The sequence below is a fragment of the Manis pentadactyla genome, chromosome 14, assembly GCF_030020395.1.
Source record: "Manis pentadactyla isolate mManPen7 chromosome 14, mManPen7.hap1, whole genome shotgun sequence".
NCBI lineage: Eukaryota > Metazoa > Chordata > Mammalia > Pholidota > Manidae > Manis > Manis pentadactyla.
Genome location: NC_080032.1, coordinates 81,222,299 through 81,235,573, shown reverse-complemented (window position 1 = coordinate 81,235,573; position 13,275 = coordinate 81,222,299). Strand labels below are relative to the sequence as shown.

Sequence of the window (13,275 nt, the reverse complement as noted above, 5' to 3'; positions counted from 1 at the left end):
CTGCCCATTCATTCTCCCCTGTGAACCCCTGAAGCCCTGGCAACCCCTGATCTTTTTGCTGTCTCTGTAGTTTTGCCTTCTCCAGAAGGTCATATAGGTGGAGCCATACAGTGTATATATAGCCTTTCCAGATGGGCTTCTTTCATTTAGCAATATGCATTTGAGGTTCCTCCACATCTTTTGTTAACTTGCTAGCTCATTTCTTTTTATCACTAAATAATACTACATTGTCTGGATGTACTACAGTTTGTTTGTCCGTTCACCTGTTGAAGGTCAGCTTGGTTGCTTCCACGTTTTGGCAATGATGAGTAATGCTGCTAGCACCATTCGATGGCAGGTTTTGAGCTCCTACCTTTGTGACTTGGGACGTGGAGCTGAAATGCCGCATTATTTTCTTCTACGGAGTATTTGTAATTGCCTCGGCCTGTGGCCAGGGGGCGCTGCTGGCCTGAGCCTCGTTGCTGCCTTCCCGTGTAGATCCCCACGCTTGGCACTTGCTCAGAGTTGATTTGTCTCTGCGCGGCAGAGCTATTACTGGCATTTGCCTTTAGGGAAACTGACCAGGTTGCGTTGAAGCTTGGAGCTCTCTGATCTGGCTTCAGGTCTCTTTTTTCCTTTGTAGATGGAGAGTGGCATCTTTTCGATCCGTCCTGTGTTTTCTGTGAGCCCAGAAAGGTACTTCAGGAGGCCATTTGCAGCCTTAAGTTCACTAACTCTTGCAGAAATCCTTGGAAATGTGTTCACTGAGATATTTAATAATTAAAAAAATTTATTATGAACACAAAGTCTTTGGAACTTCATGTGTGGAATTTCTCTGAAGCTTATGTTTAATCCAGAGATTTCATTTTCTTCTGTGAGGCCCTTTGGGATACTGTATTTTGTAACCATATTAAACAAGTTTTTGGGCTTGGGACTTCTGGAGCCCCTTTCTCAGTGGGAATTCTAGTCCTAAATCTTGGGTGAAAGTGGGTTTGTCTTTGTACAAGGAGCCCAAGAGAGTTTTTCTCCCTTTTTTGGCTTCAATCAAGCTAAGGAAAACGAAGCACCCCTTTGCGCTTCGGTGGACCGCATCTTCCCCTGGCCTATCACTCAGGGGGTCTCCCACGGTGGGGTCTCTAACCAGACCTTCCATCTTGCTTGGGATCCAGGCTTTGTTCTCTTTCTACTGTGTGTGTGTGACATATTTAAACTCAGTAGCCACGTTGTCAGGTTTGGACTGATGCCCTCATGGTCAACAGTGAATCCAGTACTTGATTACTGCTTGGAAATTTTGTTGTTTTAATGGTTTCTGGCCTTCATTTGCTTCCTTCTCTTTACTGAAAAGAGACTTTAAATATTTATCCCTTTTAGATGTTGTATACTTGGAGGGGTTTCTCTGCCTTTCTACTTCGTCATATTCTATATTTGAAAGTCGTTTGTTTAACAGTAGAAAACTCTTATTTTTGAGCCCATATATTTCTCCTGCTACTGTCTGTTTGCTGGCGCTGGGTTGAGGCAACGTGGGCCATGTGAACATCCTCTCTTGATCGCTGCCATGCCTCTCCAGGGTACAATCCTTCTGAACATTCTGCTCAAGTGCAATTTCAGACCTTTTTCTGATGCTCACGTGCCTTTGTACGCATCTGGATTCTTCATTTCCCTTCAAGTTTGATGTCTAGAATCAAATCTAGTATTTGAGATATGGCCCTTGCCATCAAAGGGCCTGCTCCTGCTGAGGGGTGGAAGCCAACAGGTCCCAGGAGAAGCCACATGAGCACATAGCCTCTGAGAAGAGAAGACACCACCGTTCACCTCCACCCCACCTCCACCTCTACAAGCAGCCTGGCCAGCTCGTTGTCCAGACAACCCAGAGGGAGCCCCCAGGGGATATTTCTCAGTTAATTCTGTTCCTTACACCACACAGAGTGGACACATATAAAACAAAATGACAAAATGTATGACAAAATACTGGTCTGGGTAATTCAAAAAAGGGAGACGTCAATGTGGGCCTGAATACTTGGAGAAAGCTTCACTGTTTTGAAGGATTGAGAGGATTTGCTTAGCTAATGTAGTCAAGAATAAGAGAAGTAGGGTTCAACAGGAATTCAGTGATTTGTATTTGAAGTGGCTGGAAATTGAGAGCCTGTGCAGATTCCTGGGTAGGGAGGTGAGTAGAGTGTCTCGGCAAAATTCAGTCTGGTGGAATCCTGGTGGGTCAGCAGAACAAAGATAAAAGGTGGGGACCAGGTGGGAGTCTCTTGCCCACATTCAGGGGTGGGGTCATGTAAGCCTGAACTAGGGAGACAACAGTAGAAATGTACACAAGTGGGTAGATTGAGAAGCCAGGAGAATGGTACATTTATAATAGATTAAGAGAAGGAGAAAAAAGTGAGAAACTACATCACTCTAACTGGGACACAGCCAAATAATCTACATTTTGAAATGAACCAACTGCCACAGAGAGTGACAATTTATTGTAAACAGGATAAAATATATCACAGTATCAATGGAAACAGCCAGTAGCAGGCAGCATGCACTCTAGTGAGCCAATGCAGATAATCATCCTTTGTTGTTCAGTAAATCTTTACAAAAGCTCTAAACACAGGACGATTGGCATTGTTTTAAAACAGTTCATAATGGTCTCACTTTGTGCCTGCTGAGATATCAGGAAACCAGATAACATTCATGTGATTCTTCACTTTAGTAATAAAAATGTTTCTAATAACATAGAAGTGTTTTTTTTTTTCCCCCCTCAGTGGTAAGTTCAGTTTACTCTGGGCAAAAAAAATGTGAATTGACAACCTGCCTACTGATACTAATAAATCTCAGCATGTGATCCGAAATAATCCCATTATTGTAGTGGAGCTCTTACAAATAGGGAGGAGGATGGGATGGGTTTGGTCATCTAAGGAGCCCATTGCATCCCTAGCACCTGTAAGTTTATCACCTACTGTGTAATACAGTGTTTCCCTTTATTATATTTATCTTCCAGGGCATTAAGAGATTATACCATCATCGCCGAGAGCTTAAAGGTGATAGAATAACAAGTTGGCAATATCAGTAGCATTGCTAATTCATCACATTCAAGTACGTGTGGACTTCTAAATATAGGAAAGAGGGATTAACCGAGGAAACTGTATCTGAGTGGGTTAAGTCAGGATTGCCCTTTGCAATCATCCACCTCATTATTAAAGGCTGAGAAGCAGGTCACACGAGCGTGCAATGCTTCTGAGAGAAGTTCCCATTCATGTTATTTATTTTGGTGTTTGTTAATTTTTCTTCACAATGGTTGTGCTGTGTATTTATATTTATCTCTACATTTATGTACCCGTTTTCTGCTTCTTTTAAAAAAAACTAATTTACACTCTCACTAATCTATAAAGTCTGATGTTTAAACCATCCATCTAGGTTTTACTTCAAGGACTATTATTTCATTTTCAGGGTTTCTAATTGGTCCTTTTTCTATCTGTGCATTCCAGATTCATACCTGCTATTTTTACTTCATAATTTTTTGTCCTTTTAATGGATATGTGGTATAAGGAACAGAATTAACTGAGAAATGTTCCTTGGGGGCTCCCTCTGGGTTGTCTGGACAACAAGCTGGCCAGGCTGCTTGTAGAGGTGGAGGTGGGGTGGAGGTGAGGGGCGGTGTCTTCTCTTCTTAGAGGCTATGCGCTAATTTGGCTTCTCTTTGGGACCTGTCGGCTTCCACCCCTCAGCAGGAGCAGTCCAATTTCTGTGAGCCCCATAGCTGGTATTCCTCATCAATTCCTATCAACAAACAGGCCTTATTGCAGACTGCCTGGTGCCAGCAAGTTTGTGCATACCTTCATTGATAGGTTACTCTTCGAAGTTGCTCCCTAAGAAGTTACTGTGAGCTGTGGGCTGGGCAGTTACCTGGAGATCTAGACCCATTCTGGTTCAGCAGAGCACACGGCACTGCTGTGGGATGATGGAAGGATGGGGGAAACGTGCCTGCTCTTCTCTTGCTGATGCTTGGCCTGGAGTTTCCCCTTTCCCAGTGAAGCTGTCCCTCATCCACGCAGCGTGGTGCTGTGGAGCCATGCAGAGCATGTGGCAACCACAGAGGGGTCCACCTGGGGAGAGAGATGTTCCTCCTCATTTTATCTTTGTGGTTATTTTAAACATACTTTTATTTAAATGTTCTTTCAGAAGATTTCTTGATGGCATTTCCCTGGGAATGATATATAATGTCATTATTGAGCTCTTTTCTTGTCTTTTCTTAGCATTAACTTTCCTCATAGGCATTTGAATTTTCTTCTGCAGACTTATTGTAGTGAGAGAATGAATTTCTCGCTTTTTTCTCTCACCCCTCTCTTTCCTTCCCTCTTTTTCTGTCTAGGCACACCTTCCTTGTCTGATGGTTTTTCTATTATCTCCACATTCCTTTACTCTTGAAAAGCAAAAACTGGTTTCCATTCTTTGCCTACTATTTCTGATCTTTTTTATTTGGTGAAGCAAGCAGACAAGAAGGCAGATTCCTCTAGAAGGATATTTTGATAGAAAAGTGTTCTTTCCCAAGTATTAATACTTTGATTCTGCACAGCAGGAAGATAGTTCTACATAAGCTTTGTTTCTTCAGTAAAACTTGTGATCGACTATCTGACTTGACAGAAGCGATTGGTAGAATGCCTGACCTTCATGACTTGGTGCAGAAAGCCAGCCCATGTGTTTTGGACAGCGTCTTCCTGCATGTTCTGACCCGTGCGGGACCACTGGAGTAGTTACAGGAAGAACTTCTATCCTTTAATTTTGGAGAGTGCTTTCCTGAATTTTCCTTTAATGGATTTGATTTTCTTGTCTTCATTTTCTGTTTTTGCCTCAGACCTCCTTGTACACTTAGTTTACTTGTTTATGGAACATTACAATCTGTGTCCTTTATGTCTAATCTAATGCAACTGAAGATTGCTATAGATGAGTATCATCTAATAAGTTCTTTCACAAATGTACATCTAAAGGCTAATTTTTGGTTTTGACCCAAATGCTACTTTACAAATCCTCATTCTATTTGGTTACAATGTAAATTCTTAAATATAATGGTATAGCTCCTGAATTTATTTCTTTGAATTACTTCCATTATAAGAATCTTTTCCCCTCTTGTTTTCTGGCCTATAAAATTAAAGCTGTTTTAGCACACACTTATTTCCTTTCGTGTTACAAAGAAGAGTTTCTATCTTACTCTTTTTTTTTTTCACTTTGCCGCTTGTTCTCAATTTAATATAACTTGTTAGTGGGATTCTGAGTTCCTATATGGTTTCTTTTCCTCAGCAAGTGGCTTACAAGGAAATTACAGAAGTTGGTTCATTCAAATCGGAACACACACGTCATTCGGCCAGCCATCAACATTCCTCTAATGACTTGTTTGCTAATGAGTGAGTCTAAAAGTCTAAAAGGTGCCGATGCCTCTGCTCACGTCCTGCACATACAGCCCCCTTGTAGCCACATCAGGATGTGCTATCTATACAGGGTGTTCTGTGCGTTCAAGGAACACATCCTGCACCAGGCACAGCCTCTCAGGGCTCTCGGAGATCACTGTTTTCATTTCCTGTCCAGTGCTTTGTTATTTTTATGTCACCCTGATGACTAAAGAGTTGCCTTGCCTTTCTACATTGTATATAATACTGGTAAGGATTCAATCAAAAAGTATTAGATATTATATAAACAAAGTGATATAAGAAACATTATATGAAATGTATGGTACAGTGCCGACTGCAGTGGATTCTCGTTGCTTTCTTATGAAAACAGCTTTTCGTTTGCGCTGAGTAGACGCATCATCGGTATGTTCCCAGCTTTTCCTGTTATCTTTCTAAGCAGAGAGAATGCACGCCAGCGGCACACCCTTTTTTGTTACCTGGTTTGTCAAGGAGATGGGGGGTGTTTTCTAGGACATCGGAGGAAGCACCCTCAGATACTAATTAACATGAAATCAGATGAGTCAGAAAATGACAAAGGGCATTTGTCTTGCAACAAAGGGAAAGGAAACAGGTTTCAGGTAAGGTGAGGGATGTGTATTTATCCTCTAGACGGGAAGGGATGTGGGCTTGGGTTGAGGGTAAGTCGGCAGGGAAGTTACCCGCCAGCAGTGATGGACACGGCCTCTTCTCTGCCCTCTGGATCCGGGGCCAGACCTTAAAGCAGCCTCAGGTCCCAGCTGGAGAAGTGGGAACTTCCAGCCATGACCTCATTATTGCCCAGATTAGCTTCATGTGCAAGGTCAGATAAGTAGATCTATGGTGATTTTAGGGATTATGCAACCCTGTTGATATCTCCCTAAATGACTGCTATATGATGTTACTCTTAGATGGGTGGGAGAAAAAAATACCTCGGTGTCCCACAGTGAGATCATCATTCTGAACCTTGTCTGAAGGGAGATGACATTTGTTATGAAGAGCCACTAAACTATAACCTAAGTGGTCAGTCAGGTATTAAAGACTGATTGTTTGATTTTTAAAAAAATGTTTTGGAGGGAGGTGGTAAGGGAAATGGAAGGCATTTGATATCTGAAGTTGGGAGGAGGGTAACTGCTAAATGATGCTCCTGATTCAGTTGAACAGGGGTTCCAGGAAGAGAAGGCTAGGGGTACAGATGGTGAGCAGAATGCTTTGCAGTCTTGCTGGCTCGATGACATTGTGAGGAAGGATGTTCTTGAACTTCAGTGGGGTGGGGGCTCAGAGAAGATGTGCACTGAGCTATTTTAACCAGGCAGCTGCAGGCGGTTCTACTAGGATTTCAAACATTCTTTTTCAAAAGCATGATTGGCCTTGTTGAAACTAAGGAGCCAGACCCCATTAATTGGTGCCAGTATTTAGTTCACCATGTCATTCATACAATATTGTTTTCTTATGCCATTTTTGCTATTTATGTAAAAAAATTTCCTTGCCTCATTCAAAATTCATTTTGGAGAAAGCTGTATTCAGAATGAGTATTTGTTTAGGTATTTACTCTTTTTGAGTCTCTGCCTAGGACCCTGGTGCCCATACAATTTCTAGGCTTTTCTAGAAATTTCTAGACCCTTTTAGACTATTTCTGCTATATTGCTTTTGAGTCTGCTTCCTTGTACTATAGTACATACTATGCAATTAAAAATCTAGCAATCTATAAAATTATTTAAGCAGTTTCCCATATTCCATTAGAGAAAATAAATGGATATAGAGGACATTTGGATGTCTACTATAAGCATGGTACTGTTCTTAGTGTTACACATTTATTTTATTTTACTTTTTGGAGCCTGAAAGGAAAGGAGCGACACACAGCAGCAATTCACCGGAGAATTCCGCTTTATTAGGGAAAGGTGCTGGGTTATATAGGAAGGGGCATGGGGTGATTGTGGTGTCACTTCTACGGGGTTGGTGGCTATTGGCTAGGTGCTGGGATTAGGGGGGCGAGGGGTGATTGGGGTTCAGGTGGCGCCGGCGGGAACCGAGGACCCGGAAGGGAAGCAGGAATTTCACCATCTTATGGGTGGGGGCCCTTCAGAGCCCACCGTGCTCTGGGGCTCTGCATGTGTTACACCTTCCACATTTTGCACCTTACTAATATTTTATCATTAGATTAAAGACAGGGCTTTATAGATTTGTCCACTGAAGATAATAAAAAATATGATCAATTTGTGCCCTTTCTGGAGGACGAAAACTCTTGGAATACCTTTCCTTGGAGCATTTTGGCATCAAAATAAGGGAACAAAACCTAAGTGTAGTTATATAGTTTACATGTTTCTTAAATTCCCCTGATCACTGCTTTAGAAACATCCAGATGTTCTATGGGTTAATATTTTTGTTCCATTTAATTACATCGAATTGTTTTCTGAAATTAAAAGGAGCTGTTCCTTGGATTCTCCAGTGTTGCCTCATTGTTGCTGACTGCTGGCGGTTTTAAATTAAAATAATTATCCTTCATAAGTCCCATACTTACAGAGGTTAGCATTGTCTCTGTCTTCCCCTGGGCTGAACTAAAGAGCATAGCTTTTTGTAACAGTGCATTTTGCCTGAGATTACTTTTCCTAAAACAAGACTGTTGCTTTTTTCTTCAGGTCGCTGTTTGAAAAACAGACTTAAGTATATCTGCCAAAGCTTTGCCTGTATTTTCAACTGATTTTTTCAAAGTTGACATATATCAGGAAGATCTGCTTTCTACCTTAGGAGCTTTGTCAGTCTTTAGATTTGTTAATATCTTAATCCTGGTTTATAGTAAAAATTTGGCTTTCTTTACTATTTCTTCTCTTCTAGAAAAAAAAAGTGAATATGGCCTTTTTAAAATTCAGCCTGCACCATTGTGAGAAAAAAAAGGAAATTTATTTATATTTCTAGTTTTTGCAATTTCTGCTTCTCATCAGTAAATTATTTTTGCTATCAAATAGAAACCCTGTTTGTTACATTCTCTGGACTCCTGTCTCTTTCCATCTGCATAGTTTCTGTTCATATTAGCCTCCTCCTCCCTTGTACAGTGGCTTCACTTAATATATAGTTTTATGTTTTCTTACATAACTTCTCAGGATTCATGTAGTGTTTATTGCCTTACAGACAACATCTCACATTCTTTTTTTCTTTTTTCTTTACCTGGGTGGAGGCTGGACTGCTTTTCTTTCCCTCCTAGTCTTTACTAGGATAGACAGATGACACAACCCTGGAAGCTAGCAGTAACATTTTGAAATATTTTGATGTTCTTGTCCTTAGCTTTTTGCAGGTGCAGTTCTATTGAGTTAGGGAGACCAGAGGGGAAGAGAGGTAGAAGATGATCTTAAAGGATATCATGTCAATAAACAAAGAGAGTGGGGTTTAAAGAAAATGGTAGTGAACCATAGAATCAAATGCTAAGGGGTCTTTTGGTAATTATGAGTTGTTGGCACATAATGCAATTTTAGCACAGTGGGGTATAGATTATTCTTTTGAGAAATTTAGTGGGGGCAGTAATCTGAGATTCAATATTCTGAAAGCATTTGGTTAGTCTCAACTTGGCCATATTTTTAAAGAAACGAGAAAGAATTAGTAGAGGGTAGAAACTGCTCAAGAACAAGGAACAGGGATGAACAGGGAGAGAAGCAGGGGAGATGGAATTGTAAAAGTACGTGCTTCAAAAATTCTTTTTCTCTGAGACATAGCAGGGCGGGTGGTGGACAGGTTTGTGGGTGATATTGGAAATTTTCCATTGGAAAAGAGGAAATGTCATATAGGGGAGTTTCCATATGCTCAGTAAAATGGGAGAAGAGAGTACTGCTAGGGTGGAGCTCAGACTGAGAGCCTCTCTCTGACAGTATCTACGTAGGAAGAAGCAAAAAACGAATACAGGTCTTCTAAGGGGGGCTGGGGCCAGACACGGATTAAGTCACCCTCCTACTTGAAGCTTTTCATTAGAATTCTTTGGCTAACAGGAAAACTATTTTTTCTTACTTGGTTTGTGTTAATTTTGTGATTTGTCCTTGGACATAGTAGGAAAAACAGCTTGGGACAACTGTACTTATGTTGGTTGGCTTTGTAGATTTTCATTACTTTTTCCTGAGCTTAGATTGGGGTCCCCTTTAACTGGGGAGTGCAACAACATCAGTATAGTCAGAAGTTGAGAGTGTGTTTTGATCCAGTTGAACTTGACCTTCACCCCGACTGCAGTTTTGTACAGATTGCACTTCAGGAAGATGTCCGGCCCCGCTCTAGTCAATGGCCCACTCTCTCGCAACAGGACTTCCCATTTTCTACACCCTAATATGCTCATTGTTTCTGGGAGGCTTTTGTTAAAGTGACTTCCCTACCTGAAAAGTGTCCCCTGCCCTCCCATATGTCTCTCATACTTAAATCGTTTCCATCTTGCAAGACCTTGGCTTGAACTTGACCTCCTTCATAAAGCTGTCTAACCTATAGCTCCCCTCCCTCTCTCCCTTCAATAGTGGGATCTGCTCAGTTCAGATCTTCATTTTCGGACTCTGCCCTGTTTTCTTAGGTAGACTGTAGTCTTCCTACAGGAAGGACCATGTCCTCTATTTCTTCTAGATCCATTTAGCCTTGTCTAGTACCAGGTTGTGTATTAAGTCTTAATGAATGTTCATGTATTCAGTTGCTTACAACTGGTGTTTTATTTTTATTTTTTTTGGTGTCTACCATGGCTGGTATTTAAAATGTATGCACTCTATTTTTTCTTGTTTTGTACTGCTACAGATAATGGTTGTTATAATGCAATATTTTTGGTGTTTCAGGTCCTCTTAATGAGCTTTATTAATGTAGTAATTGAAAATATTATGTTTAATTTAAATTTCATTTTCCCTTCTTTATTTTTGTGGTTCTGTCCACCCTTGGTTGGTCCCAGGTTATGACTCTTAAAGATGTCAGGGCACCTGGCAGAGAATGGTTAGGTTAAGGTGTTCTTTCCTCTCATTCCTGAAATGGTTTTTTTTTCAGCTGTTAATGATATGCTCCTCTCTTCCACTCCTTTTTCCCTGAAGTTCATCCCTGATGACCAAGTCATGCCTTCTATGTCCTGGATTTTTACTATTCCTTCTCCTTTATAAAATACAATATAAAGGCACAGTCCATCTGGTATATTAACATAAGGAAAAGCACTGATCATGCTGTACGTAGAAACATCATCTTTTCCAATTAACTCATTAATTATTAGTAATGCCATTTATCTTGTAATTTGGTTGTTTTTGGGAAGTGGTCATTTGCACGACTTATTCAAGCCAAGGAACTTTTTATGGCATGAAGGAAATATTTAAGTGGGATAATAAATTTTTTACAGAAGAATTATAAAGTGTATTTATTATAACAAAATATATAAGTTTATTACAAAGATGTATATGGCATAAAATTACATTTGTGTTTATTTTAGGAGTCCAGCATTTTAAGCCCAGTTCAGGATGGAACTAAGACACCTCAGATTGACAGCAATAAGAGCAATAACTACCTGATTGTAAAGGAGGTCAGCACATGTGAAATAGTTTCTTATGGGTTTATGGTTGCGTGGCAAAGGATTTTTGCTTCCATATTTTAATATCATATTTGTTAACTGCTCTTCTTCTTTTTGAAGATTTTACTCAGGCTAAGTAAACTCTGTGTACAGAATAAAAAGTGTCGGAGTCAACATCAAAGATTACTAAAAAACATGGGAGCTCATTCAGTGGTGTTGGACCTTCTGCAGATACCCTATGAGAAGGTTAGTTCTTAGTCACTTACTTCTTTAATTCTTTACTTTGATACAATTTCAAATATATAGGAAAGTCACAAATAATTTTTTTTCCCTGAACCATTTGAAGTAAGTCTCCAACCTGATTGTCTGTCACCCCTGAGCCTTTCGTATGCATTCCCTGCAAATGGGGACACTTTTCCTACAAACAAGCAGAACCATGGGCTAACTGTCCCAAGCAGGAAAAAGAAGGACACTTTACCGCCACCTAATCCTCAGCTGACATTCACATTTCTCACATTAATCTGGTTGGGTCCTGTTTGACACAAAGATCCACTTTAGAAACAGATGCTGTTCACCTGTCAAGTTTCTTTAAAATCACCTCATGCCAGAATGCTCATGACATGGGCACTTTTGAAGACAGACCAGCTGTTCTGAAGATGGTCCCTCAATCTGGGTCATGTTTCTGTGTGATTTGATGCAGTTGTGCGTCTTTGGCAGGAATGTGACACAACTGACGCTAAGTTCTTCCCACGACTCACTATCAGGCGGCATGTGATTTTGCTTTGGAGCTCCTTACTGGTGATGTTCACTTTAATCATTTGATTAAGGTGGTGCCTGCCAGGATTCTCCACTGTGAAGTATCCATTTTCCCTCTGTGATTATTAAGGATTTTGTGCAGAGGTTCTCTGACACTAAGTAAATATCCCATTCTTCATCAAACTTACAATTTATTCATGTGTTTATTTTTATCAGCATGGACTTGCGGACGCTCCTTTTATTCAATAGGTAATACGAGGTTTCTATCACTATTTATTTTGACTCAGATTTGTCCCACATTTGGCCGTGGAGCCCCTGTGAGTTAGGTCCTCTGTCCTTCAACATGTCTCCAGCATGTTTTGACTAGTTGCTTGCTTTTTCGTACATTAAAGTGTTCCAGGTTCACCTTGTGTTCTTCTTGCTCCAGCTTTGAATCCAGCCATTTCTTAAACAGCCCTGTTGTAAAACAACTTCAGAGTATGTGTAAGAAACAGGGGACAAAAAAAGTAGGGGAGAAAGCAGAAAGGAAGAGGAAAAGAAAGAGGTGGAAATAAGGAACAGTAAACAGCAAAGGGGGCTCAGAGAGAGGGAAGAAAAGAGACAAGGTCAGAAATAGAGAGAGAGACATGTCCAGGGTGGGGGGTGGGGAAAGGTGAGTAGAGAGGAGAGGGGGGGGGCAAGGCAGAGGGGCAGGGAGAGGAGTGGGAGCGGAGCAGCAGACCTGGGGGAGGAGTGGATGGGGGAGATGCAGTGGGGAGGGAGGGGCGAGGAGGAGGGCGTGGTGGAAGGGGAGGGGGGCAGGAAACAAAAGAGGAAGATCCAGGTATGTAGGAACACTGGGCAAGAGGGGAATCCAAGCAGGAGGAGTATTGAGAGGCATCCAAGGTGCAGCAGAGAGGGGAGCAGAGCCAGGATGGGGGTCAGAGAGGGAAGGAGGGCGGGAGGCATGGGGCAGAGCGGGGAGAAAGGGGCAGCTCTGCCCAGAGGTGGGGAAATGTGCACAGGCAGGAAGGTCGGGGAGAAAGCAAGTGGGCTGTGAGGCAAAGGGGGACGAGAGGGTGGAGCCGAACAGGTATCAGGAGAGGAAAAGAGAAGGTGAGAGACATCTAGGAAACGGGGTGGGGTGGGTCGGGGTAGAGCAGGGTGACTGAGGCGTAGAAAGAGAAAGGGCACAGAGAAAGGGGAGCATAAAGCAGTGGCAGGGAGGAGAAAAGGGCGTGTGTGAAGAACATCTTTTCAGAATAGTTTTGCTCTGTTCTGTTTATTTCTCTGTATCAAGTGCTATTCTTTAACTTACAGAACGATGCAAAGATGAGTGAAGTAATGAATCTGGCCCATACGTTCCTGCAGAATTTCTGTCGGGGAAATCCACAGAATCAGGCTCTCCTTCATAAACATCTGAATTTGTTTTTAACTCCTGGTGTAAGTATTTTAGTGACTTCTAGTATTTCTAGTAAAGCGTCCATCAGTTTTTTGTTTTAGTAACACTGATGAATAGAATTTTATTAATCTTCATCACCTCATTTTTTTACTTGTTGGGGTTCTTTCCCCAAAGAGAATGTCTTTTATTTCCATGAAGGAAACACTTAAAGAAACTTGAAAAATTACACGGGTTTTACCTGCGAA

General features: G+C 41.4%; 1 protein-coding gene across 1 annotated transcript in view; it reads left to right on the top strand.

Annotated features, from left to right (window-relative positions):
- ITPR2 (inositol 1,4,5-trisphosphate receptor type 2) overlaps nucleotides 1–13,275 on the top strand; it is a 445,246-nt gene that overhangs the window by 174,944 nt on the left and 257,027 nt on the right. The window contains exons 27-29 of the mRNA XM_036889596.2: nucleotides 10,816–10,905; nucleotides 11,014–11,139; nucleotides 12,949–13,071. Coding sequence (XP_036745491.2) covers nucleotides 10,816–10,905; nucleotides 11,014–11,139; nucleotides 12,949–13,071 — 339 coding nt within the window. The remainder of the gene's footprint in view (nucleotides 1–10,815; nucleotides 10,906–11,013; nucleotides 11,140–12,948; nucleotides 13,072–13,275) is intronic.